Source organism: Bos mutus, chromosome X (genome assembly GCF_027580195.1).
Source record: "Bos mutus isolate GX-2022 chromosome X, NWIPB_WYAK_1.1, whole genome shotgun sequence".
Classification (NCBI taxonomy): Eukaryota; Metazoa; Chordata; class Mammalia; order Artiodactyla; family Bovidae; genus Bos; species Bos mutus.
This window is the reverse complement of record NC_091646.1, coordinates 56,987,331-57,014,909: the sequence shown is the minus strand read 5'-3', so window position 1 is coordinate 57,014,909 and position 27,579 is coordinate 56,987,331. Positions and strand designations below refer to the sequence as shown.

The window sequence follows — 27,579 nt, the reverse complement described above, 5'->3', positions numbered from 1 at the left end:
ACACTTTCTCCCCCACAAATTCATCAAAAGAACATTTAAACGCCGAGTAAATTCCACAAAACAACTTCTGAATGCCGTCAGAGGACATCAGCACCCAGAAAAGCAACCCAAGTCTTCGAAAGGAGAGAGAAGAAATACAGCTCCACTCACCAGAACACCGACACAAGCTTCCCTAACCAAGAAACCTTGACAAGCCACCTGTACAAACCCACACAGAGCAAGGAAACGCTACAATAAAGAGAACTCCACAAACTGCCAGAATACAGAAAGGACACCCCAAACTCAGCAATTTAAACAAGATGAAGAGACAGAGGAATACCCAGCAGACAAAGGAACAGGATAAATGCCCACCAAACCAAACAAAAGAGGAAGAGATAGGGAATCTACCTGATAAAGAATTCCGAATAATGATAGTGAAATTGATCCAAAATCTTGAAATCAAAATGGAATCACAGATAAATAGCTTGGAGACAAAGATTGAGAAGATGCAAGAAAGGTTTAACAAGGACCTAGAAGAAATAAAAGAGAGTCAATATAAAATGAATAATGCAACAAATGAAATTAAAAACACTCTGGAGGCAACAAATAGTAGAATAACAGAGGCAGAAGATAGGATTAGTGAATTAGAAGACAGAATGATAGAAATAAATGAATCAGAGAGGATAAAAGAAAAACGAATTAAAAGAAATGAGGACAATCTCAGAGACCTCCAGGACAATATTAAATGCTACAACATTCGAATCATAGGGGTCCCAGAAGAAGAAGACAAAAAGAAAGACCATGAGAAAATACTTGAGGAGATAATAGTTGAAAACTTCCTAAAATGGGGAAGGAAATAATCACCAAGTCCAAGAAACCCAGAGAGTCCCAAACAGGATAAACCCAAGGCAAAACACCCCAAGACACATATTAATCAAATTAACAAAGATCAAACACAAAGAACAAATATTAAAAGCAGCAAGGGAAAAACAACAAATAACACACAAGGGAATTCCCATTAGGATAACAGCTGATCTTTCAATAGAAACTCTTCAAGCCAGGAGGGAATGGCAAGACATACTTAAAGCAATGAAAGAAAATAACCTACAGCCCAGATTATTGTACCCAGCAAGGATATCATTCAAATATGAAGGAGAAATCAAAAGCTTCTCAGACAAGCAAAAGTTGAGAGAATTCAGCACCACCAAACCAGCTCTCCAACAAATACTAAAGGATATTCTCTAGACAGGAAACACAAAAACAGTGTATAAACTCAAACCAAAAACAATAAAGTAAATGGCAACGGGATCATACTTATCAGTAATTACCTTAAATGTAAATGGGTTGAATGCCCCAACCAAAAGACAAAGACTGGCTGAATGGATACAAAAACAAGACCCCTACATATGTTGTCTACAAGAGACCCACCTCAAAACAGGGGACACATACAGACTGAAAGTGAAGGGCTGGAAAAAGATTTTCCATGCAAATAGGGACCAAAAGAAAGCAGGAGTAGCAATACTTATATCAGATAAAATAGACTTTATAACAAAGGCTGTGAAAAGAGACAAAGATGGTCACTACCTAATGATCAAAGGATCAATCCAAGAAGAAGATATAACAATTATAAATATATATGCACCCAACACGGGAGTGCCGCAATATGTAAGACAAATGCTAACAAGTATGAAAGGAGACATTAACAATAACACAATAATAGTGGGAGACTTTAATACCCCACTCAAACCTATGGATAGATCAACTAAACAGAAAATTAACAAGGAAATGCAAACGTTAAATGATACAATAGACCAGTTAGACCTAATTGATATCTATAGGACATTTCATCCCAAAACAATGAATTTCACCTTTTTCTCAAGCGCACATGGAACCTTCTCCAGGATAGATCACATCCTGGGCCATAAATCTAGCCTTGGTAAATTAAAAAAAATAGAAATCATTCCAAGCATCTTTTCTGACCACAATGCAGTAAGATTAGATCTCAATTACAGGAGAAAAACTATTAAAAATTCCAACATATGGAGGCTGAACAACACGCTGCTGAATAACCAACAAATCACAGAAGAAATCAAAAAAGAAATCAAAATTTGCATAGAAACGAATGAAAATGAAAACACAACAACTCAAAACCTGTGGGACACTTTAAAAACAGTCCTAAGGGGAAAGTTCATAGCAATACAAGCATACCTAAAGAAACAAGAAAAAAGTCAAATAAATAACCTAACCTTACACCTAAAGCAACTAGAAAAGGAAGAAATGAAGAACCCCAGGGTTAGTAGAAGGAAATAAATCTTAAAAATTAGGGCAGAAATAAATGCAAAGGAAACAAAAGAGACCATAGCAAAAATCTACAAAGCCAAAAGCTGGTTCTTTGAAAGGATAAATAAAATTGACAAGCCATTAGCCAGACTCATCAAGAAATAAAGGGAGAAAAATCAAATCAATAAAATTAGAAATGAAAATGGAGAGATCACAACAGACAACAAAGAAATACAAAGGATCATAAGAGCCCACTATCAACAATTATATGCCAATAAAATGGACAATGTGGAAGAAATGGACAAATTCTTAGAAAAGTACAACTTTCCAAAACTCGACCAGGAAGAAATAGAAAACCTTAACAGACCCATCAAAAGCATGGAAATTGAAACTGTAATCAGAAATCTTCCAGCAAACAAAAGCCCAGGTCCAGACGGCTTCACAGCTGAATTCTACCAAAAATTTAGAGAAGAGCTAACACCTATCCTGCTCAAACTCTTCCAGAAAATTGCAGAGAAAGGTAAACTTCCAAATTCATTCTATGAGGCCACCATCACCCTAATACCAAAACCTGACAAAGATGCCAAAAAAAAAAAAAGAAAACTACAGGCCAATATCACTGATGAACATAGATGCAAAAATCCTTAACAAAATTCTAGCAATCAGAATCCAACAATACATTAAAAAGATCATACACCATGACCGAGTGGGCTTTATCCCAAGGATGCAAGGATTCTTCAATATCCGCAAATCAATCAATGTTATACACCACGTTAACAAATTGAAAAACAAAAACCATATGATTATCTCAATAGATTCAGAGAAAGCCTTTGACAAAATTCAACATCCATTTATGATAAAAACTCTCCAGAAAGCAGGAATAGAAGGAACATACCTCAACATAATAAAAGCTATATATGACAAACGCACAGCAAACATTATCCTCAATGGTGAAAAATTGAAAGCATTTCCTCTAAAGTCAGGAACAAGACAAGGGTGCCCACTTTCACCATTACTATTCAACATAGTTTTGGAAGTTTTGGCCATAGCAATCAGGGCAGAAAAAGAAATAAAAGAATCCAATTTGGAAAAGAAGAAGTAAAACTCTCACTGTTTGCAGATGACATGATCCTCTACACAGAAAACCCTGAAGACTCCACCAGAAAATTACTAGAACTAATCAATGATTATAGTAAATTTTCAGGATATAAAATCAACACATAGAAATCCCTTGCATTCCTATACACTAATAATGAGAAAAGTGAAAGAGAAATTAAGGAAACAATTCCATTCACCATTGCAACGGAAAAAATAAAATACTTAGGAATATATCTACCTAAAGAAACTAAAGACCTATATATAGAAAACTATAAGACACTGGTGAAAGAAATCAAAGAGGACACTAATAGATGGAGAAATATACCATGTTCATGGATTGGAAGAATCAATATAGTGAAAATGAGTATACTACCCAAAGCAATTTATAGATTCAATGCAATCCCTATCAAGCTACCAACGGTATTCTTCACAGAGCTAGAACAAATAACATCACAATTTGTATGGAAATACAAAAAACCTCGAATAGCCAAAGCGATCTTGAGAAAGAAGAATGGAACTTGAGGAATCAACCTACCTGACTTTAGGCTCTATTACAAAGCCACACTTATCAAGACAGTATGGTACTGGCACAAAGACAGAAATATTGATCAATGGAACAAAATAGAAAGCCCAGAGATAAATCCACGCACATATGGACACCTTATCTTTGACAAAGGAGGCAAGAATATGCAATGGATTAAAGACAATCTCTTCAGCAAGTGGTGCTGGGAAATCTGGTCAACCACTTGTAAAAGAATGAAACTAGAACACTTTCTAACACCTTACACAAAAATAAACTCAAAATGGTTTAAATATCTAAACGTAACACCAGAAACTATAAAACTCCTAGAGGAGAACATAGGCAAAACACTCTCCGACATACATCACAGCAGGATCCTCTATGACCCACTTCCAAGAATATTGGAAATAAAAGCAAAAATAAACAAATGGGACCTAGTTAAACTTAAAAGCTTCTGCACAACAAAGGAAACTATTAGCAAGGTGAAAATACAGCCTTCAGAATGAGAGAAAATAATAGCAAATGAAGCAACGGACAAACAACTAATCTCAAAAATATACAAGCAACTCCTACAGCTCAACTCCAGAAAAATAAATGACCCAATCAAAAAATGGGCCAAAGAACTAAATAGACATTTCTCCAAAGAAGACATACAGATGGCTAACAAACACATGAAAAGATGCTCAACATCACTCATTATCAGAGAAATGCAAATCAAAACCACTATGAGGTACCATTTCACGCCAGTCAGAATGGCTGCGATCCAAAAGTCTACAAGCAATAAATGCTGGAGAGTGTGTGGAGAAAAGGGAACTCTCTTACACTGTTGGTGGGAATGCAAACTAGTACAGCCACTATGGAGAACAGTGTGGAGATTCCTTTAAAAACTGGAAATAGAACTGCTTTATGATCCAGCAATCCCACTGCTGGGCATACACACTGAGGAAACCAGAAGGGAAAGAGACACGTGTACCCCACTCTTCATCGCAGCACTGTTTATAATAGCCAGGACATGGAAGCAACCTAGATGTCCATCAGCAGATGAATGGATAAGCAAGCTGTGGTACATATACACAATGGAGTATTACTCAGCCATTAAAAAGAATACATTTGAATCAGTTCTAATGAGGTGGATGAAACTGGAGCCTATTATACAGAGTGAAGTAAGCCAGAAGGAAAAACACCAATATAGTATACTAATGCATATATATGGAATTTAGAAAGATGGTAACAATAACCCGGTGTACGAGACAGCAAAAGAGACACGGATGTATAGATCAGTCTTATGGACTCTGTGGGAGAGGAAGAGGGTGGGGAGATTTGGGAGAATAGCATTGAAACATGTATAATATCATGTAGGAAACGAGTCGCCAGTCCAGGTTCAATGCACGGTACTGGATGCTTAGGGCTTGTGCACTGGGACAACCCAGCAGGAGGGGAGGGGAGGGAGGAGGGTTCAAGATGGGGGATGCAGGTATACCTGTGGTGGATTCATTTCGATATTTGGCAAAACTAGTACAATATTGTAAAGTTTAAAAATAAAATTAAAAAAAAATAAAAGAAGCAAAACTTACATGTTAGATAATATTTTAGTGGTAACTTAATATTTGTTTTATTTTTATTAAGCCATTTATTTTGTATTGGGCTATCACCAATTAACAATATTGTGATAGTTTCAGGTGAACAGCGAAGGGGACTCAGCCATACATATACATGTATCCATTCTCCCCCAGACTTCCCTCTCTTTCAGGCTGCCATATAACATCGAGCAGGGTTCTATGTGCTATACAGTAGGTCCTTGGTGGTTATGCATTTTAAATATGTGTGCAATGTGTACCTATCCATCTCAAATCCCCTAACTATTACTTCCCCCACTAGCAAACAGGAGTTCCTTCTCTTAAGTCTGTGAGTCTCTTTCGGTTTTGTAAGTTCTTTTAATGATGATCCAAAATATGCATTTTTTGTAGATGAGTATATTTTGAGGTATAGTATACATTGTTATTCTTTGGGACCCTTGAAAAATCCATTATTAACAACAATGTTATTAATTCAGAACACATATAAAACCTGAAATAACCTTTTGGAAATGAAAGAACAGCTTGTCTTTTTTTCTGCCCCATCTGGCAATTTGCTAAAATTTGAAAAACCCTTTAAAGTGTACCTGCTTCTGAAGCATCTTTCAGTAACAATATAAAATTTATAATATTATACATAATTTTATTATTTTGTGTGTAGACCTTCTGCCTATTTTTTGTCATTATTGTTTTAATTGGAGTGTTTAAAGTCACCAGAGGTAAATTGCGACTATTACTTGATGTTATAGTTTTAAAATACGTGGTTGGTATCTAAAGATGCTGGTTATTGAAATAATGATACCTTTTCAGCTTATATATGATTTTTTGTATTAAATAATTTTTATTGCATTATTTGATCCCAATATTTCAAAATGAGAATTCCAATGATTTTCTTGATATCTTATCACAGGATAAAGAGAGATGTAATGATGTTTCAGTGTGTATAATCATACCAAGATTATTATTCATCTTGTTAACACTTTTTCTCTCTGCAAAATAAAATTGTTTCATAATTAAGTATAGTGTTTAAAGAAGGGCTTTATTTGCAAGGTGTCAAGATACAGTGAACTTAATTGGTGTACAGTGACTTTATAATTTTTTATTCGGTAGATACAAGCATTTTTGTATTATCACAAAAGATATAAACTTAATAAACTATTCATTTTTATAAAATATTCTAAACCCAGTGTACAGCTTGTATCATATGACAGAATGTTGAATATTTTGACATGAAAATGAAGTTGAATAGAAGAATTCAGAGTAAATTATATCCATTTTCTCTATGGAGGTACAGATTCAAAGGATTTCTTTTACAGCATTTAAAAAATAATAAAGACCACCACTCATTTAAAAATTCAGAGATAGAAAATTTACTTACCAGATGTTACCTTGATGGTACCAAAGATGATATAGTAAATGAACATCTGATCCCTATTAGTAAATCTCTTTAATACCTCCAAATGATTATACTTATAGTCAAACATATTGAATTATGTCAGAAAATCCTTGGATTATTTTTGCTTTTCACTGGATAAATATTCATTGTGTATTTAATGAGTGTCGGTCTTTAGAACAATGCTACTGCTGCTGTTGCTAAGTCACTTCAGTCATGTCCAACCCTGTGTGACCCCATAGACGGCAGCCCACCAGGCTCCCCCTTCCCTGGTATTCTCCAGGCAAGAACACTGGAGTGCGTTGCCATTTCCTTCTCCAATGCAGGAAAGTGAAAAGTGAAAGTGAAGTTGCTCAGTCGTGTCCAACTCTTAGTGACCCCATGAACTGCAACCTACCAGGCTCTTCCATCCATGGGGTTTTCCAGGCAAGAGTACTGGAGTGGGACTTAAATATTAAATTAAGAAAGTGTTAAGAGTTTACATAGTCATTATAGCCCAGGACAAAGATAAATGTAAAATTTAGACTAGTCCATGATTTGAGTTATACTGTGAGGTATAAATCCAGAGAGAGAGAATTTTTAGAGCATTAATTTTAACAATGGAAGTCATTGAAATATAATGTATATAGGTGTGTATATATATGTATATGTATATATGCAGAATGAAGCAGGACAAAGACTAATAGAGTTTGCCAAGAAAATGCACTGGTCATCGCAAACACCCTCTTCTAACAACACAAGAGAAGACTCTACACATGGACATCACCAGATGGTCAACACTGAAATCAGGTTGATTATATTATTTGCAGCCAAAGATGGAGAAGCTCTATACAGTCAACAAAAACAAGACAAGGAGCTGACTATGGCTCAGATCATCAATTCCTTATTAACAAATTCATACTTAAATTGAATAAAGTAGGGAAAATCACTAGACCATTCAGGTATGACCTAAATAAAATCCCTTATGATTATATAGTGGAAGTGAGAATAGATTTAGGGGCCTAGATCTGATAGATAGAGTGCCTGATGAACTATGGACTGAGGTTCGTGACATTGTACAGGAGACAGGGATCAAGACCATCCCCATGGAAAAGAAATGTAAAAAAGCAAAATGGCTGTCTGGAGAGGCTTACAAATAGCTGTGAAAAGAAGAGAAGTGAAAAGCAAAGGAGAAAAGGTAAAATATTAGCATCTGAATGCAGAGTTCCAAAGAATAGCAAGAAGAAATAAGAAAGCATTCCTCAGCGATCAATGCAAAGAAATAGAGGAAAACAACAGAATGGGAAAGACTAGAGATCTCTTGAAGAAAATTAGAGATACCAAGGGAACATTTCATGCAAAGATGGGCTCAATAAAGGACACAAATGGTATGGACCTAAAAGAAGCAGAAGATATTAAGAAGAGATGGCAAGAATACACAGAAGAACTGTACCAAGAAGATCTTCATGACCCAGATAATCATGATGGTGTGATCACTCATCTAGAGCCAGACATCCTGGAATGTGAAATCATGTGGGCCTTAGAAAGCATCACTATGAACAAAGCTAGTGGAGGTGATGGAATTCCAGTTGAGCTATTTCAAATCCTGAAAGATGATGCTATGAAAGCACTGCACTCAATATGCCAGCAAATTTAGAAAACTCAGCAGTGGTCACAGGACTGGAAAAGGTCAGTTTTCATTCCAATCCCAAAGAAAGGCAATTCCAAAGAATGCTCAAACTACCACACAATTGCACTCATCTCACACGCTAGTAAAGTAATGCTCAAAATTCTCCAAGACAGGCTTCAGTAATACGTGAACCGTGAACTTCCAGGTGTTCAAGCTGGTTTTAGAAGTGGCAGAGGAACCAGAGATCAAACTGCCAACATCCACTGGATCATGGAAAAAGCAAGAGAGTTCCAGGAAAACATCTATTTCTGCTTTATTGACTATGCCAAAGCCTTTGACTGTGTGGATCACAATAAACTGTGGAAAATTCTTCAAGTGATGGGAATACCAGACCACCTGACCTGCCTCTTGAGAAATCTGGATGCAGGTCAGGAAGCAACAGTTAGAAATGGACATGGAACAACAGACATTTTACAAATAGGAAAAGGAGTATGTCCAGACTGTATATTGTCACCCTGCTTATTTAACTTATATGCAGAATACATCATGAGAAATGCTGGACTGGAAGAAACACAAGCTAGAATCAAGTTTGCCGGGAGAAATATCAATAACCTCAGATATGCAGATGTCACCACCCTTATGGCAGAAAGTGAAGAGGAACTAAAAAGCCTCTTGATGAAAGTGAAAGAGGAGAGTGAAAAAGTTGGCTTAAAGCTCAACATTCAGAAAACAAAGATCATGGCATCCAGTCCCATCACTTCATGGGAAATAAATGGGGAAACAGTGGAAACAGTGTCAGACTTCATTTTTTGGGGCTCCAAAATCACTGCAGATGGTGACTGAAGCCATGAAATTAAAAGATGCTTACTCCTTGGAAGGAAAACTATGACCAACCTAGATAGCATATTCAAAAGCAGAGACATTACTTTGCCAACAAAGGTCTGTCTAGTCAAGGCTATGTTTTTTCCAGTGGTCATGTATGGATGTGAGAGTTGGACTGTGAAGAAAGCTGAGCACTGCAGAATTGATGCTTTTGAATTGTGGTGTTGGAGAAGACTCTTGAGAGTTCCTCGGACTGCAAGGAGATCCAACCAGTCCATTCTGAAGGAGATCAGCCCTGGGATTTCTTTGGAAGGAATGATGCTAAAGCTGAAACTCCAGTACTTTGGCTACCTCACGCGAAGAGTTAACTCATTGGAAAAGACTCTGATGCTGGAGGGATTGGGGGCAGGAGGAGAAGGGAAGAGGAGGAGAGGATGAGATGGGTGAATGGCATCACTGACTCAATGGATGTGAGTCTGCGTGAACTCCGGGAGTTGATGATGGACAGGGAGGCCTGGCGTGCTGCAATTCATGGGGTTGCTAAGAGTCGAACTCGACTGAGCCACTGAACTGAACTGATATGCAGAATTGACAGAAAATGCAGATGGCTAAAAAATAAACTTTAAAAAGAAATTGGGTAAAGTCTATTAAGGTGATGAATTTTCGCCAACATATTTTAAATAAATTAAAACAAATTTGAGATGGTATACTAAATAAAATGAAGTTTAAAAAGGAGGTTTGTTTTGAAAACAAATATTCTTAAGCAATATACCATTAAAACGTATAATTTGGGGAAAGAATGGTCTTAATTTCTTGACATTCCCCTACTTCATTCTAATAATTGTTTTAGGTGAAAGAAAAACACACTTTTATGTTTTCTAATTCACTTAATCTTTCCTTTTTATAGAGCCTTTGCAAACAGAACTGCTTATAACTACAATGTGTTACATATTTACTTAACTTTGAAAAGAACATGACTCTAAAATGGTGTAGATAAAATAGTGTATATTTGCCAGTTGCTAATTGATGCTTTTAAAAGAAAGTCAAAGCTTTGAATGTCTTTGAATTTTCTCCATTTATAAATGCTCTGTGGCAGATTCATGTTGATATATGGCAAAACTGATACAATATTGTAAAGTTAAAAATAAAAAAAAAAAAAAAAAAAAAAAAAAAATAAAAGTTTGCCACTTGAAGGTTCACATGCAAAAAAAAAAAAAAAAAAAGAAGAAGAAGAAGAATTTAAGACCTGTCTGCTTGTATTGTGACATTGTTATTGATTTTTAAAATTTTGCTTTGCTGTAGGTTGTAATGGGTAAATAGTGAATGTGAGGTGGAAAGGGCATGCTATTTGTGAACAAGGCAAAAAATATATTGTTTCCTACTAGGAATAAACCTTCAGAAATAACGGTGAAAAAAAAGAAATAACTGGGTGGTCTTTCATTGCCACTTGATGTGAGTTTTAGGAGGAAGCATTCACAGATACAAAAACATTCTTTAAGATGTGAGCGTGGTAAGGCCAAGAGCCTTTACAAGTAAACAGAGTAAAAGACTGAAGATCTCATGTAGGATTGCTACATTGGGTAGAAGGAAAAAAAGGGAAGGTCTACCTGCACTGGGGAGATGAGGAGGCAGTCAGAAATCTCTTGATTTTCAGTGTGAAGACAGCTACATGTTCTACAGTGTGGAAGAGAAAGAATGCAATACTAAGGGGTCCTAAATAAGGGGTGACTATAGAGACACTCGGGGAAGGCAATGGCACCCCACTCCAGTACCCTTGCCTGGAAAATCCCATGGATGGAGGAGCCTGATGCGCTGCAGTCCATGGGGTCGACTAAAAGTTGGACACAACTGAGCCACTTCATTTTCACTTTTCACTTTGATGCATTGGAGAAGGAAATGGCAACCCACTCCAGTGTTCTTGCCTGGAGAATCCCAGGGACGGGGGAGCCTGGTGGGCTGCTGTCTATGGGGTCGCATAGAATCAGACACAACTGAAGCGACTTAGCAGCAGCAGCAGCACAGAGACACTAGGAGAAGTATGATGTGATGGGTGGAAAGGATCCACAACATATGTACTGAATCATTACTATTAGCCATGATTCATATTTGTATAAATAAGAGAAGAGTGAAGTTCTTTTTTTTCATTTATTCTTTCATTGGTTTTTTTTTTTTTTTTTTTTTTAAAAATTTTGTTTGAATTGAGAGAGAGACAAATTGACAGGAAGAGTTTTTTTCCAAAACCCTGTGACAGTATTGCTGATAAATATTTAGGAAAAAAAATGATGCCTGGTGAAGTTTTACACTTAAGGGGGCATACCTTCTAACAGATGGAATATGTACATAGCTATGAATGAATAAGGGAGATGCTTATGCATTATTTGAGAAGACGGTTATGGAAGTAACTTCTAGTAAATTTATAAAGTGAAGAGGGTAAATATACAAAAGGAATAATACAGAAACTTCTGAAAAGGAGAGAAAAATGCCACTTAATCACCTAACAGAGAATAGCCAAAAGAAAATATTAGGTAGTGAAATAGCTAACAGCCTTCATTTGTATTCAATTAGTGATAATCATAACCCTAATAAGCTGCCTAGGTATTCATATATTGGAAATTTTGTTTGAAGACTTATTGGTGGGTCTGTTTGATTTTGCTAAAACATGAAAAATTACGTCTGAAATATGACAGTGTCAGAATATTGATTTTTCACCAAGGAGAAATAATTATTTTATTGGGATCAAATGATAAAGACAAAAACTTGTATTAAAGAAACCTGAGTGAGATGATATGGAACACTTTTGAGGCAACAGAAAACTAACTTTGGAAAGTATGGAAAGTCCACAACAATAATACTTAGGGAAGAAAATGTCAGTTGGAGGAAACTTTCTATAATTCATAATTCATGGCATTCCAACAAGACAAAAAGTAATAAAATCAGATAATGTAAAAATTTTTGAACTGTGTTCATAAAGATTTTAGTAGTATAAATTAAAATCTGGGGAATAATGAGTATAATACAAAACAAAGAATAGTTTTAAGTTTACATTAAAAATAAAAATTGCGTTAAAGATTTTATATAAGACCTGGAAAAATGAACTTGATCTTGACAGTACTAAAGACTTTAATCATATTTTATAATGTTACAGCTGTTTTTGTTATCAAAGTGATGTTAAGTAGCTAGGTTTTGTTGCTTTCAAAGAATCAGAGTCTAGTGATAGAGATGAACATATGACTGAATGTTATAGCAAAGGCAATCACAAAGTGCTATGTGAGCAGAAATGAAGGAGCCATTGTTAGTTTATGTGTTTAAAAAATGCAAAAAAAAAAAAAAATGAAGCAACGAAGGTTAATGTTAAGACCAGCATATTGTTTGACTCCATTTTGCTGTTAGAAAGGAATAGAGGAACTTACTCACAGCAGAGATAAGGACCAGAAAGTTTCACAGCCCTTTTAAGTGTTCATTTTCACCACTTTGTTTTAGAGGCTTTGTTTACATGGTCTTTTGTTAGACACTATAAGGAAATATTTGATTAAGGTCATACCTGAATGGTCTAGTGATTTTCCCTACTTTCTTCAATTTAAGTCTGAATTTGGTAATAAGGAGTTCATGGTCTGAGACACAGTCAGCTCCTGGTCTTGTTTTTGCTGACTGTATAGAGCTTCTCCATCTTTGGCTGCAAAGAATATAATCAATCTGATTTCGGTGTTGACCATCTGGTGATGTCCATGTATAGAGTCTTCTCCTGTGTTGTTGGAAGAGGGTGTTTGTTATGACCAGTGCATTTTCTTGGCAAAACTCTCTTGCCATCTCTTGTTTGATCACTTCCAATTTGCCTTGATTCATGGTCCTGACATTACAGGTTCCTATGCAATATTGCTCTTTACAACATCGGACCTTGCTTCTATCACCAGTCAAATCCACAGCTGGGTATTCTTTTTGCTTTGGCTTCATCCCTTCATTCTTTCTGGAGTTATTTCTCCACTGATCTCCAGTAGCATATTGGGCACCTACTGACCTGGGGAGTTCCTCTTTCAGTAACCTATCATTTTGCCTTTTCATACTGTTCATGGGGTTCTCAAGGCAAGAATACTGAAGTGGTTTGCCATCCCCTTCTCCACTGGACCACATTCTGACATTGTACAGGAGACAGGGATCAAGACCATCCCCATGAAAAAGAAATGCAAAAAAGCAAAATGGCTGTCTGGGGAGGCCTTACAAATAGCTGTGAAAAGAAGAGAAGTGAAAAGCAAAGGAGAAAAGGAAAGATATAAACATCTGAATGCAGAGTTCCAAAGAATAGCAAGAAGAAATAAGAAAGCATTCCTCAGCGATCAATGCAAAGAAATAGAGGAAAACAACAGAATGGGAAAGACTAGGGATCTCTTCAAGAAAATCAGAGATACCAAAGGAACATTTCATGCAAAGATGGGCTCGATAAAGGACAGAAATGGTATGGACCTAACAGAAGCTGAAGATATTAAGAAGAGATGGCAAGAATACACAGAAGAACTGTACAAAAAAGATCTTCATGACCCAGATAATCATGATGGTGTGATCACTCATCTAGAGCCAGATATCCTGGAATGTGAAGTCAAGTGGGCCTTAGAAAGCCTCACTATGAACAAAGCTAGTGGAGGTGATGGAATTCCAGTTGAGCTATTCCAAATCCTGAAAGATGATGCTGTGAAAGTGCTGCACTCAATATGCCAGCAAATTTGGAAAACTCAGCAGTGGTCACAGGACTGGAAAAGGTCAGTTTTCATTCCAATCCCAAAGAAAGGCAATTCCAAAGAATGCTCAAACTACCACACAATTGCACTCATCTCACATGCTAGTAAAGTACTGCTCAAAATTTTCCAAGCCAGGCTTCAGCAATATGTGAACTGTGAACTTCCTGATGTTCAAGCTGGTTTTAGAAAAGGCAGAGGAACCAGAGATCAAATTGACAACATCCGCTGGATCATGGAAAAAGCAAGAGAGTTCCAGAAAAACATCTATTTCTGCTTTATTGACTATGCCAAAGCCTTTGACTGTGTGGATCACAATAAACTGTGGAAAATTCTGAAAGAGATTGGAATACCAGACCACCTGATCTGCCTCTTGAGAAATTTGTATGCAGGTCAGGAAGCAACAGTTAGAAATGGACATGGAACAACAGACTGGTTCCAAATAGGAAAAGGAGTTCGTCAAGGCTGTATATTGTCACCCTGTTTATTTAACTTCCTATGCAGAGTACATCATGAGAAACGCCAGACTGGAAGAAACACAAGCTGAAATCAAGATTGCCGGGAGAAGTTTCAATAACCTCAGATATGCAGATGACACCACCAGGGCAGAAAGTGAAGAGGAACTAAAAAGCCCTGTGATGAAGGTGAAAGAGGAGAGTGAAAAAGTTGGCTTAAAGCTCAACATTCAGAAAACGAAGATCATGGCATCCAGTCCCATCACTTCATGGCAAATAGATGGGGAAATAGTAGAAACAGTGTCAGACTTCATTTTTCTGGGCTCCAAAATCACTGCAGATGGTGACTGCAGCCATGAAATTAAAAGACGCTTACTCCTTGGAAGGAAAACTATGACCAACCTAGATAGCATATTCAAAAGCAGAGACATTACTTTGGCAACAAAGGTCCGTCTAGTCAAGGCTATGGTTTTTCTTGTGGTCATGTATGGATGTGAGAGTTGGACTGTGAAGAAGGCTGAGCGCCGAAGAATTGATGCTTTTGAATTGTGGTGTTGGAGAAGACTCTTGAGAGTCCCTTGGACTGCAAGGAGATCCAACCAGTCCATTCTGAAGGAGATCAGCCCTGGGATTTCTTTGGAAGGAATGATGCTAAAGCTGAAACTCCAGTACTTTGGCCACCTCATGTGAAGAGTTGACTCATTGGAAAAGACTCTGATGCTGGGAGGGATTGGGGACAGGAGGAGAAGGGGACGACAGAGGATGAGATGGCTGGATGGCATCACTGACTCGATGGACGTGAGTCTGAGTGAACTCCAGGTGTTGGGGATGGACAGGAAGGCCTGGCGTGCTGCGATTCATAGGGTCGCAGAGTTGGACACGACTGAGTGACTGATCTGATCTGTTAAGGAAATATACATTAGTTATGGTGCTTGCTTTTAGTTGTTTGCATTTTATATAATAAAGTCAGCAGATACACATGGGGTTAGATAGTGTTGAACATATCAATAAATTGATGAAAATGTACATATTGTTAGGTGATTTCACTTTTATCTGAGGGGGATGAAGTGAGCTGGTAGACAGTAGTCAGTGGGAGTGGTGTGTTTTTCTCTGTGTAACTGTTAGGAAAACTATGTCATTCATTTTCTTTATTTCTGGAAATTTTCCAATCAAGAGGTTCCAAATAAAACTAATTTTCTAAAGAAGAAATTAAAAAAAAAAACCTATGATGTTCTAGATGAATGACGGCTTATTTTTACCTACATTCAGGGTTATCCCTGGTCACTCAGGCTGTAAAAAATCTGCCTACAATACAGGAGACCCAGGTTCAGTCTGTGGGTCAGGAAGACCCCTTGAAGAAAGGAATGGCTACCCTTTCCAGTATTCTTGCCTGGCAAATTCCATGGACAGAGGATCCTGACAGGCTACAGTCCATCGGGACGCAAAAAGTTGGATACAACTGAGCAACTAACACTTTCCCTTTTCACTTTCACTTTTTCAGGGTTAAAAGAAAGATCTAAAATTCTGTGGGATAGATGATGAGATTACAACATTCGTATAACCTCACTTAGAGTGTTATGCTTAGTTCTAGTTACCATATTTTAAAAAAAGATATAGCATTGAAAAAATGGAATTAGATTGACTTTAGGGCTACCTGATATTAGCTGTGAAGACAGAATAGAACCCAGAACAGAATAGAATTATGAATTTCTATAATCTTTAAAGAGAACAGTTGAAGAAGATTTAATTGAAAATAAACTCACTTCAACATACATATAATGTTAGCTCTGTTTTTTTTTTTTTGGCTCCACTGGGTCTTAGTTGTAGCATGTGGAATCTAGTTTCCTGACCGGGGATAGAACCTGGGCCCCCTGCATTGGGAGCATAGAATTTTAGCCACTGGACCAACAATAGAGTCCCAATTCTGTTTTTATTATAGTACAGATAATTGTAAAGAGATGCATAAATTCAGTGGAAATGAAATTTGCTGAAACAAACTATCTGTACTCCTCAGGATTTCAAGTCAATTTTTCTGTAGCATCAAATAGAACAACGCTTTCATGATTTACTTTGTGAGGTAAAATGTCTGAAGAATTTTCCTTCAGTACTTTTATGGAACATAGAAAAGATATGTCCCTTAGCTGAATACCACTGACAAGCATCCAATAACTTTTTATGAATTAAGAAAGATGTCTCTGGAGTGGCAACTATGTTGCAATAGCTACTAATTTCTCAGATAAATTTTAATTTAATCTATTTGTATTTTAGGCAGGTAGTTGGCAACTCAAAGATCAGAGGACCACAAAGTTATTTGAGCTTGATTGGCCAGAGATGTCAATTTATCCAACCCCAGTTTTACAAATAAGGATACTGGGATCTAGAAAGGGCAAGTCATTTGCTCATGGTCACACATACAATTGTATCAGTCAGTTCAGTTGCTCAGTTGTGTCCAACTCTTCACGACACCATATGCTGCAGCATCCCAGATTTCCCTGTCCATCACCAACTCCTGGAGCTTGCTCAAACTCATGTCCATTGACTTGGTGATGCCATCCAGCCATCTCATCCTCTGTCATCTCTTTATCCTGCCTTCAATCTTTCCTAGCATCAGGCTCTTTTCCAATGAGTCAGTTCTTTGCATCAGGTGGCCAAAGTATTGGAATTTCAGACTTGGCATCAGTCCTTCCAATGAATATTCAGGATAGATTTCCTTCAGGATGGACTGGTTTGATCTCCTTGCAGTCTAAGGCACTCTCAAGAGTCTTCTCCAACACAACAGTTCAAAAGCATCAATTCTTCAGTGCTCAGCTTTCTTTATGGTCCAACTCTCACATCCATACATGATTACTGGAAAAACCTAGCTTTGACTAGATGGACTTTGTTGGCAAGGTAGTGTCTCTGCTTTTTAATACATTGGTTTGTCATAGGTTTGTCATAGCTTTTCTACAAAAGAGCCAGTGTCTTTTGATTTCCTGGCTGCAGTCACCATCTGCAGTGATTTTGGAGCCAAGAAAATAAAGACTTTCACAGTTTCTGTTGTTTCCCCATTTGCCTTAAAGTAATGGGACCAGATGCCATGATCTTCATTTTTTGAACGTTGAGTTTTAAGCCAACTTTTTTACTCTCCTCTTTCACTTTCATCAAGAGGCTGTTTAGTTCTTCTTCAATTTCTGCCATAAGGGTGGTGTCACCTGTATATCTGAGGTTACTGATACTTCTTTGGCAATCTTGATTCCAGCTTGTGCTTCATCCAGACCGGAATTTCACTTGATGTACTTTGCATGTAAGTTAAATAAGCAGGGTGACAATATACAGCCTTGACATACTCCTTTCCCAGTTTGGAACCAGTCTATTGTTCCATATTCAGTTCTAAGTGTTGCTTCTTGACCTGCAAATAGGTTTCTCAGGAGGCAGGTAAGGTGGTCTGATATTCCCATCTCTTTCAGAATTTTCCACAGTTTATTGTGATCCACACAGTCAAAGGCTTTGGCATAGTCAATAAAGCAGAAGTAGATTTTTTTTTTTTTTCTGGAACTCTGTTGCTTTTTCTATGATCCAACGAATTTGACAATCTGATCTCTGGTTCCTCTTCCTTTTCTAAATTCAGCTTGAACATCTGGAAATTCTCAGTTCATGTACTATTGAAGCCTGGCTTGGATAATTTTGAGCATTATTTTGCTAGCATGTGACATGAGTACAATTGTGCAGTAGTTTGAACATTCTTTGGCATTCCCCTTCTTTGGAATTGGAATGAAAACTGACCTTTTCCAGTCCTGTGGCCACTGCTGAATTTTCCAAATTTGCTGGCATATTGAGTGGAGTGCTTTAACAGCATCATCAGTTCATACATACAGCATCATACAATTGCATAGTTGATACTAGTACCCAAGTCTCCTTATGTCTTGTTCAGTGTTCTTTCTGTTAATACTGTTGCTTACAGAATAGGTTGTTGTTTAAAAATTCATTTATAGCTAAGTTTCATGATTTCATGGAAACAAAGTCATAAGCTAAGAATTCTCCTTTGCTCCATTCTATACTTTGTTTCTATGCTAATTTAAGCTTTAAGTCATATTAATGCTAGCCTTAGACTTTCTATTGCACGTGTCCATTCCTTTTAATTCTCATCTCTATCTGGTCATCTCATGCAGAGGACATTGCAGTTACCTCCTACATGATCTCACCTACAAACACTTGTAGCAGTTCATTCTGCCCATCTTGTCAGTTTCAACTTCTTAAAGCATGTTATCCTCTTTCTTTGTTTTCCAAAATCTATGTATTCTTCAAGGCCGAAATCAAAGATCGTCTCTTTCATCATGACTTTACTTACCACTCTAGGTATAAGTGATGCCTTCATCTAAATTTGTATAGCTCTTAGTTTGTTATAGCTATTAAATTCTGATAGCTATCACTCTAGATATAAGTGATGCCTTCATCTAAATTCATATAGCTATTAGTTTGTTATAGCTGTTAAATTCTGATAGCTATTACTCTAGATATAAGTGATGCCTTCATCTAAATTCATATAGCTATTAGTTTGTTATAGCTATTAAATTCTTAAGCTATTAGCATTCAACTTTAATTCATCAGATACTTTTGAGTTCCTATTCTATGCTAGGAAATCATGTGGAGTTTACTACTTACAGACTTTAAGTGCAATAATTTGTGACTATATTTCTTTTTTCAGATTATAATATACTTGATAACAGGGACCATGCTTGAAGATTTTTGTATTCTCCATAGCCCCATAGCAAAGAGCCTTTTGTACATAGTTGATGATCTGTAAATATTTGTAGATATATTTTGAGCTAAGAAGGTGCTATCAGGGAGATGAAAGTGGCCTCTGTAGGATCAGTACACAAACTGTTAGATATCAATTATAACTATTTGAAGAGCTTCCCTTAACTCTTAAAGAAGTTGATTCTTTACATATCATGAAAGTGATAAAATGATCAAGGAAGAAGTATCAAGGAAAAGGGGGTATTTCATTCATACTCAGATAAATATTGTCAACAATAGGAAGTGGAAGAACACTGAATCGGATTAAAAACACTTCAATCTCAGTTTCTACATATATACAAATGGGACAGTGTTTCAAACCCACTTTTGCATATAGAGTAGTTGTACTGCATTAGTTAATGATGAGAACTGTAAAACTGTGTAACAGTAAGGTGTTTTGTTACTGTAAATCTATGTAACTATAAGGTATTATTATTTAATGGAATTCTGAATTCAAAAAGGGGCTATATTAAAATGTAGTAATTTGTAATGTTAAGTACTTGCCTCTCATATCTTAATTGGTGATAATATGCTTTTAATTTAATCTTATTTTATTTTATGATGGTAGAGTGATCCTTGTCAGAGATTAAATCAAGGGAGGAATGTAAGGGACTTAATAGACTTTCAGATACATACTTTTCTTCATTCCCACTCCTGCCCCTTACCATTACATTGAGAGCATATCCAGATCAAGATTCCTTTGCTCTGACAGTGCTTGTCTTCATCTGCAGCAAGACTAAACCAGATAGGATTACCAGAATGATCAACTGGCAAATGAACTCATTTTGTTAGAAACAGCTTAGCTGAGTTCTGCCTATAGAACTGTCAGTGTTTCACATTTAATTTAAGCTTCACTAAACAAATAAGCCAAATGTTAAAAAAAGTAAAGGTATAATTAAAATAAAATTTAAACTATTCTTTCTCTCCTGAGTAACTTCATAATGATTCTATATTTTTACCTATCAAAAGTTTAGACTATTTGATGCCATCAATTAAATTTGAGCTCATGATATTTCTAATCAACTTTAGCTACTCAGTGAAAGTTTACTAATTCTAAAACACCCTGGCTGTCCTTGTAGAAATTTAAGCCCTATCGTGAATGATGTAAATCAGTGTAGCATAGAAGAAATATGTTCTTAAGATATATTTTATTAAAATAAGCTTGAAGACTGTACAATGATGGATTTAAATGAGTAAATTGTCCCATTACATAACTAATTTCCTATTCATTTGACAACTTTTTACTGAATGCTTACTTTGTGAACAAGAAACCTAAACTCATTCTTCAATGGAAATTCTATTTCAAAAGAAAAATAGATCTAAAATGCATAAATAAATAAAATATTTACACATTACTATAAATGCTATGAAGGAAACACCATTTAATTCAGTAATTTAGAATTGGAGACTGCCACTAACTTCTTTATGTAGGCAGCATACTATTTATTTATTTATTAATTAATTTATTTTGGAGGCTAATTACTTTACAATATTGTTTTGGTTTTGCCATACATTGACATACTATTTAGATGTAAGTCAATTTACTATTGCCTCAGTGTGTTATCAAATCATCAAAAACAAGTTAACTAAAATCTGATAAAGCTGTGATTGCACCCAGTGTCTCTGGGCTTTAATGTACATCTACCATAAATGTTTGCTTTGGCTTCTAGAGCATTTCCTTAGTGTTTTCTGTGAGTCATTCTAAACATACTATAGAAAGACATAATCATCAACCAGCAGACCTGAAATATAACTAGTGTAAACAAGGTTTAAAAAGTCTCTTATGAAAGGCTGGCTAAAATTCCCAAATGGACCAAGAACAGGATTCAAAGGGTCACTCATGTTTTCTCTAGCCAGACCTACAGTCATGGATAGCAAGATTATAAGGAAAAAATTTTCCAACAGAAATATTGTGGACAAATATGCCACAACAATAAGTGGTTTAAAATTTATGAAGGTTTTGAGAAATTTTGATGTTTAAGCTTGATAAAATAAGAATACTTTCAGATACATTATCTAATAATTAGAATTCATTTATGTTACTATTTACAATATATATGTATCGATGCCCCCTTCTTACAAAAATTTAAAATGTTGTAAGCTCATTTATTAACTACCAATCCATCCCATATTTAATTTTCCTTTTCTTCCCTTTAGACTGACTTTAAATCTGACTGAGGTTTTAAAGAGTCAAGCTCATGCACCAAAGTATTTCAGAAGAAACATATTTAATATGACCAAAGTTTTTTTAATTTTATTTTATTTTTAAACTTTACATAATTGTATTAGTTTTGCAAAATATCAAAATGAATCCGCCACAGGTATACATGTGTTCCCCAGTTCTAGGAAAAATAAATTTCTGAATTTTATGGAGGAAAAGAGGAAGTTGTTTTATTGTTTGGGTTCTTGAATGAGAAAATCATGCCTTTGGAGACTTAAGTGATCAAGAGGCTGTTTGGATGCCCTCTGGAAACTTAAGTAGGCCTAAAATATCCAGGCCTCTATTTTTATATTTTTAAAATGAAAGATACATTCAGCTCCTTTTTCTTTTGACATACATTCTTGTCAAAGAATTTCCGGGATCCCTAAAGAGATTAAACAGGTTTATAAAAGCTGCTGTGGAGTAAGAGTTGGCATATAAAATGAAGAAAGTTATTAGAGTGAAGAAAGTTTCCTAAAGGCTCCAACAGTGGAAATGTAACAGCTACCCATTATCATGATGTAATCACATCTCCAATGAGAAACTAAAAAAAAATTACCAACACAGATTTACTTGTCATTTATCCCCTACAGATAAAGTTAGAAGTAGAGGCAGGGTAGGACATATTTATTACATTTGTTGCCCAAATCAGCATTTTGTTTATTGCATTGGGCCAGGAAAACACATTAAATGACTAAATCATCTTGTCTGCAAACAGCTAAAGCCGAATTTAGTAGTCTCTAAAGTATGGCAATATGTGCAAGTTAATCACTGACTCATTTAAAAGCATAGGAAACATTTTTTTCTAGTATTATTGAGGTAGTTGACAAAATTTGTATGTTTTTTAAATAATCATTTTATTTATCTATTTATTTGGCTGGTCTTTGTTGCTGTGCATGGGCTTTCTCTACTTGTGATGATGAGTGGGGGCTACTCACTAGTTGCAGTGTGCTGGCTTATCATTGCAGTGGCTTCTCTTGTTGCAGAGCTGGGCTGTAGGGCACAGGAGCTTCAGTAGTTGCTGCATGTGGGCTCTGTAGTTACAGTTCCCATTCTCTAGACCACAGGCTCAATATTTGTGGCACACAGGCTTAGTTGCTCTTTGGCATGTAGAATCTTCCTAAACCAGGGATCAAACTCATGTCTCCTGTGGATTCTTCACTACTGAGCCACCATGGAAGTCCAATTTGTATGTTTTTAAGGTGTACAATCATTTTACATATATTAAAACATAGAAATGTTTTATTGATCTTTTGGAAATTTGAATATATGGCAACTACTTTGATTGAATGATACTGCTTCTGAACAAATTCAGAAATGTAGAAATAATGTTTTATTTTGAATGTCAAAAATAAAGTATGTGTATTTATCTTGTGGTCCCTAAGGTCCTGGAGTTATAACTAGTGTTAGGCAGTATTGTAAAATACATTCTTAAACAATTGACAAGACAAATGAGAAATTTTCAAAAGTCAAGGTAAACTCCTAATTTTCTAATAAATTTAAAAATCCTTAATAAAAGGACAGTTAGCTCATGGATATTTATATATTTATTGATAATTCTAACAAGAATGTTTTCTCAGAATTTGGTAATTTCAAAATCTATTTTAAATAATCTATTAAACTTAAGCTATAGAAGATTTAAATTATTTTTTCTTAACTTAGTATAATTATGTACATATGGTGACAGTCAAAAAAAGTTCTGTTGAGTTTAGAAAGTTTTATAGTTAAAGAAGGAGGATCTCTGGTGAAAGGGAAATAAGTCCTCCAACATAAAGCCCACTAGATTAAGGAAGTATGCATAATCATTGACTTGGTATGTATGAGTATTTTCTACTTTAAGAAAATGTAATTTCAAAACAAGTTGGGTAAGTGAACTATAAAACAAAAACAAATAGTTCTGACAATTAAGTGACAGACACAAGAGTAGGTGAAAAATGCTCTCTTTCCTTCATTGTCACTTCCTTTCCCCAGCAACCTCAGATATATGTTTGCAACTGTGGTTTATTTAAAAAATCTTTCTATAGACCTTTAAGCAGGAAAGCAGTTGCCTTTCAAAAAAAAAGCTATTAGAAGGATAGATTTTGAAGAGGTGATGAACTGACCATATATATTTGTAGTGGGTATTAGAGGGAGATTCCTGTTTCTGTACTACTAAGAAATGGAATAAGGCTCAAAATAGCCAAATTACATTACTTACAGGTTTTGTTTTTCAGCTTATCATTTTAAATTTCATTGTTCTTAAAGGGTATAGGAGCACTGGGAACTATTATACTGTTAGAAATAATGGTTGTTTTGTTAACTAAGATGATTATATGGGTTTTTATCAATCTCTTTTATATATTTAACTTATTTTGTGTGGATGTGTGTATGACTGTGTATGTGTATGTGTCTGAGTGTGTGTGTGTGCACGCGCACATGTGCACATAACTCTTTTGGGGAAGATGTAAGATAGTTCAGTATTGCTTCAGAAAAAGTGTATAGTGAGCTGTGTGATTAATGGCTCCATGTTTAGGAAATTAAGGCATAGTGTTGATACTGGCTTACTTTTATCATCCTGTTGGCCTGATAAAAATGAGAAGAAAATTAGAAAGGATTATTTTCCCTAAAAAGTATTGGCATACCCAATGGGATGGGAAGGAAGGCTCTTGAGAGAAAGGGAAAAGACACAATATTCCTGAATCCTTTTTTGAAATTGTTATGACCCTAGGCCACTTTCTTCAACATAAATCTATAATGATATTTCCTTGCCTTCATACATAGAAAAGCCCTAAACCACATGACATTTCACATTATTCTTTACTCAGTGGGGATTAGACCAGAAATGTAATAACATTATTCATATATTTAAAACACTATCTGATAGCAATTCAGGCTTTCCAACTTTCTTTGTGTTTTCCCTGCTGGTGTTTCATTGTGTGTAACCTGTCTAAAATTTCTGCAGAATTTAAGAAGATTTTTTGTAAAATATAATAAAGCCTTGATTAATTGGAAACTAACTAACCAGAGCTCTCAATTAACCAGTTTTATTTATTTATTTTTTGCTACACTCTCCTTTTAGAAGGAAGAGGCAAATGACAAGAAAACAAGCTGTTAACAGGTATTTATGTATTTATTTTTTAAAAATCAACTTACTGGGAATGTCCTGGAGCCTGTACAGATTCAGCCCAACTTCGATAATTTTGTTCCCTGTGTTATATTTACTAAGGTAGGAAAGTAGAACTGTTTAAAATTTTCAGCAGCAAATATTGAATCTTGCTTAATCCTTAATTAATAATAAAATCCAAATACCTGATTAGAACCTATCTATCTATTTGAGGGTTTTAGTTAATTGGGGTCTTCACAGTTTCACTATTGCCAGTTAATGATCATTCATATATACTGTATTAACTGAGAGTGGATCCCGGGATCATACAGGTGGGAGATGACTTCCACCATAGAAAGCATCTCCTTTCCTGGGAACTAAAGCAGAAGCTAGAGAAAGGCTACAAAGTTGATGGGGGTTGAGTAAGGTCACTGACATAAAAATAATGTCACCTATGTAAAATCATGGGAAAGTGATTCACCTGCCCTGTGGCTCTGAAATGCTTAGGAAGGTACATTCACTTTTGCAGGGCAGCACAGGCTATTAAGTGTGCTATAGCAATAATGCAAAAACAAACAAACAGGCGTTCTAATCTCCTGGATCTTTCTAAGCATTAGGCACAGATATATATGCTGTAAGCATGATACTAGTTCTAAAATATTTGAAATTATTTTTACTCTAAAAATACCTTTTAAAGTATTTGAAACTCTTAAGATTTATACTTTATATATGTTTATATATATTTATATATATTTATACTTTATATATGCAATTTCAGCTAAATTGCAACCAGAGATGCCATATTGCTCAAGGCTTCATACCTTTTAGGTTGTAATGGGAACAACGAATGGGCAGTTAACAGAGATTTAAGGGACAAGGAAGGGAACCCATGATTCTAAAGTACATTTTGATATTGCCTGCCAGTAGCACCTCCTCTTCAGGTTAAGTCACCCTTTGTTGACTTTTGCCCCCTTCCTTCAGGGCTGCTCATGATGCATGTTTTATCTGTATTTTTTTTTACAAGGACAATGTCATAGGGTTGTTGGAAAGATGGGGGCCATACCATGTGATTTTCCTGGGTTTTCAACATGGAAAATGAAAATCATCAGGGTGGTGTTTCAAATATCTGGGGTATTTTCTGTACTGAATGTTACTCTTAAATATCATGCACACTAAAGAATATCCAAGTGACCTGAAGCAGTGGATGTGCCTCCTTAAGTGCTAAACTTATTTTTAAACTGTAACTTCAATGTTAGGGAGACTAGAACTCACTAGATTTAATTAATGAATGATTTTAACTGAAAAAGTTTAAATGGATTAAGCCTTGAGGTTAGGTTTGGGATATTGAAAATAAGTGTTCTTGATTTTATATAAATGCAATTGAATTCAGGCATTGAAATGGACTTTTTAAAAGTATAATAACATGCAAATTAATGTCAACTTTTTTCTCTAAATTAAACAAAATAGTTAATAGCTGTATAGATTTACTTCTAGATTAATCAGAACACACATTATATATGCAGATATATTAATCTGAACACACATTATATATGCAGTTTTTACATTTGCTGTAATCAGAGAAAAACTGTGAAATGTTTTTGAAAGTATATGTACTGACACACAAACTACAGAGAAACAGGAGACTCGCAAATTCTAATACCTACTGAAGCAAGAATAGTAGCATAAACGAAAGGCCATAAACAGTAGGGAGTGGTGGGGACTATGGTGACCAGGAGAACATATATTCTTTCCAAGGTAGGTTTAGTTGCTTAGTTGTGTCTGATTCTTGTAACCCCATGGACTGTAGCCCACTAGGCTCCTCTGTCCATGGGATTCTCCAGACAAGAATACTGGAGTGGGTTGCCATTTCCTTCTCCAAAGGTGGCAGCTATTACTCAACTCAGCTGATTGCTACCAGAATGGGAATTCAGGCTCAGTGTTGTTAATATCTGACTGTTTAAGAGAAGCTGGGAATCCAGAATTTTATATTAAATTCCCCAATTCTTAAATGTTGGTAACAAAGTCAATAACCACCCTCCCCACCCCCCACCCCCCCAAAAAAAAGAAAAAAAGCAACGCTATTCAGGCAAAGCAAAACTCAACTGTGGTCTGAATTTAGCCTATGGACTTAGTTTGCAACCTTTAGTTTAAATTGTAAGTCCTCTGTGTAAAAAAAAAATCACAGTATGTTATAAATGCACCCAAAGGTCTTGATGATGGAAAATTCATATAAAGTAAATAAATAATAAGTGGAGTGCTTGTAAATAATTCTCCTGATATTAAAAATTGTGGTTATGCACTTTGTGATATTTTTCTTACTATATAGAAATAGACAAGATAGTTTTACCTCAATGTGGTTTGAAAACTAAGATAAAATCATGAATTTTTTGTTTTCATGTTTATCAATGAAATGTGGTATGAAAGATCATTTCATCTATGTCCAAAAGACAATGTTTAGGTATAGGTTCTGTCATATAATTAAGGCTACTATATAAAGCCCTATTTATGGTGCTTTAATAGGAAGAAAGCCATGTATATTAGCATGTGTTGTTTTATTTTAAATTGGCTTGCCTTTAAACAAATTCCGAATTTTATCTAGTGAAATTCCTTTGTTTTTACAAATGGTTAAAATAAGAAATAAAAGAAATGTAAGTAGTTAACACAACAAAACTTCATTTGAACTTTTGATAGGCATTGGCAAAGATAAAACAAAAGCTGGTCATTTGAGATTTTACTAAGAAGTAGCTTGGACTGATCTGGACTTTGCTTGTTTTTCTGTCTTGCCCTGGACTTTAGCACATAATCCCACTGTGCTACATTGCTTTTGACATCTGTATACCCCTTCATCACTGGCAATCCAAAAGAATATTTGTCTAAAAAGGAAACAATTAAATTCCAATCTCTCTAGGAAAAAAAGGAAAACAAGAAAAAAGAAAACTACCCACTGCTAAACTTGCTTTACGAAGGCAATGGCACCCCACTCCAGTACTCTTGCCTGGAAAATCCCATGGATGGAGGAGCCTGGTAGGCTGCAGTCCATGGGGTCGCTAAGAGTCAGACACGA

General features: G+C 35.7%; 1 protein-coding gene across 1 annotated transcript in view; it reads left to right on the top strand.

Moving 5' to 3' along the window:
- The window catches only part of DACH2 (dachshund family transcription factor 2), an 864,952-nt gene that overhangs the window by 195,069 nt on the left and 642,304 nt on the right, over positions 1-27,579 (top strand). Inside the window, exon 2 of the mRNA XM_070366582.1 lies at positions 24,492-24,530. Within this exon, the coding sequence (XP_070222683.1) occupies positions 24,492-24,530 (39 nt within the window). The remainder of the gene's footprint in view (positions 1-24,491; positions 24,531-27,579) is intronic.